The sequence below is a fragment of the Notothenia coriiceps genome, unplaced genomic scaffold (genome assembly GCF_000735185.1).
Source record: "Notothenia coriiceps isolate Sejong01 unplaced genomic scaffold, NC01 NC01_scaffold00024668, whole genome shotgun sequence".
NCBI classification, from domain to species: Eukaryota; Metazoa; Chordata; class Actinopteri; order Perciformes; family Nototheniidae; genus Notothenia; species Notothenia coriiceps.
The window spans coordinates 4656929-4658686 of record NW_011357369.1 but is presented as its reverse complement, the minus strand read 5'-3'; the positions used below and the strand labels follow the sequence as shown (position 1 = coordinate 4658686).

Here is a 1758-nt window from a genome sequence, read left to right as displayed (position 1 = left end):
TCCCTGTTTCAAAAGTGGCTGATTTGGGGTAAAAAGCCTTGAAAAAAAATAAAAAATGGAGGGGGGGCTGAGCTCATGCGGGGACCGGGCAGCTACTAGGGCTGTGCAATTTAATCGATCCTCCGATATATATTGCGATATTTTGTTTCCGCAGAAAGTATCGATATTTCAGCTGCGGGTAATCGATACATTAACTTCCCATTCAAATCCCCCGTGGTTCCGCCTGGCACTCTGCTTGCTGCCCATTCCCCCCCCGTTCGCTTTGCCATGAAGAGCGATTAGCGTCAGCCAGCCGAGCCGCTAGTGTCCGCTGTAGAGCATTTCTAGATACCAACAGACGCCGGTGGTCTTCTTTCGCAGCGGCAAAAATAACCACACTGGAGAAGGTCTTCTCACGCCGGAGATATCGGCCCAATCCAAACCACTCCCTCAGCCGGAGTGAACCTCCCGTCTGTAGCCACACCTTCGCAGGCTCAACGAGGCTCCTCCTGTCAGATGGAGGGAGTAAATATCAGCAGGCAAGCTTTGGGGAGCGGGCCTCCCCCCTCTCTCCGGCAGAAACAGGAATGCCGTAACTGTAGTAACAACGGTTTGCAAATCAGCAATCTCTAGACAAAAGGTTTAGATTAATAACCTCAATAAAACACCCCCCCATAACATCTTTCATTGTGTTCAAAGCTCTTTTAGTTTTAAACCTGATGTTTATAAGGCTTCTTAAGTTTTTGCAACGGTCTGTAAAATACAACATACTTTATAATAAATAATCGCAGCCACATTTACCTTTTTCTTGACTAAAACAGGTATGATCCCTAAGTTAAAACCTATGAGTTACAGAGTTGGTTAACATCGCAGTTTATCAGTGGATGTTTGCTGGAACTACTGTTAACAGCTTGACAGCAGCGGACACACACAGCGTGACTCCGGTCAGGTAGAGACCGGTCTCAAGTCAGCACCGCTGCAGACTCGCTGTTTGAGGGCTTGATAGCCCACTCCCCCTCCACACCGCTCCACACTCGTAGACGGACCCTCCGCGTGAACGCGCAAACGGGAGGGGTAGGGTGGTAGGGGGCGGTTTGGGAATGGGCCATCGTCACTGCTCAGAGAAGTGCACTTCTCCCAGACCACGTTGATCAGATTATATTCCTGAACAAAAATCTGAAGAGAATGTAGACGCAGTTATGTAGAGAGGAGCCTTTCTGTTTAGTGTTTTTGGCTTAAATATTACTCCTTTGGACTTGAATTATTGGCAGGTACATTTTACATTAAATGTTGTTCTTAGTGACTTGAATTATTGGCTACCTCATATTCTGGGTTAAGCTAAAAATGCTGTAAAAGAATCTGTTCAGAACAGGCCACCTGCTGCACCTTTTAATTCTCCATTTTCCATTGTGATACTGCACTTTATGTACTTACGTTTCAAAGGCTTGTAAACTACAGTTGGCACTGTTTCAATAAATGAAACCACATTTTCTCACCACATCTTTTGAGTCATTTTGTCCAGCATTTGCAAGCTGTAGACTCTGTGTAGTCAGAGCCATATATTGTATAATTGATGCTTTCAGTTTTCAGTTGAATTAATTCAATCCAAGTCAATGGAACACTCACAAGATGTCACCAAAATCACACTGTCCCTTTAAAATCTTTCAGAAAAGGATGTAAGTGTATCGATATTATATCGAATCGTATCGTTGGCTGAATATCGTGATATATATCGTATCGTGAGCTCAATATCGTGTATCCTATCGCTACAGCCCTAGC

At 44.7% G+C, this 1758-nt stretch overlaps 1 protein-coding gene across 1 annotated transcript in view; it reads right to left on the bottom strand.

Annotated features, from left to right (window-relative positions):
* LOC104955705 (histone-lysine N-methyltransferase NSD2-like) overlaps positions 1 to 1492 on the bottom strand; it is a 9439-nt gene extending 7947 nt beyond the window's left edge. Inside the window, exons 1-2 of the mRNA XM_010783093.1 lie at positions 1476 to 1492; positions 332 to 488 (exon numbers count right to left, since the gene is read on the bottom strand). Of these exons, the coding sequence (XP_010781395.1) occupies positions 332 to 488; positions 1476 to 1492 (174 nt within the window). The remainder of the gene's footprint in view (positions 1 to 331; positions 489 to 1475) is intronic.
* Between the last annotated feature and the right edge of the window lie 266 nt (positions 1493 to 1758).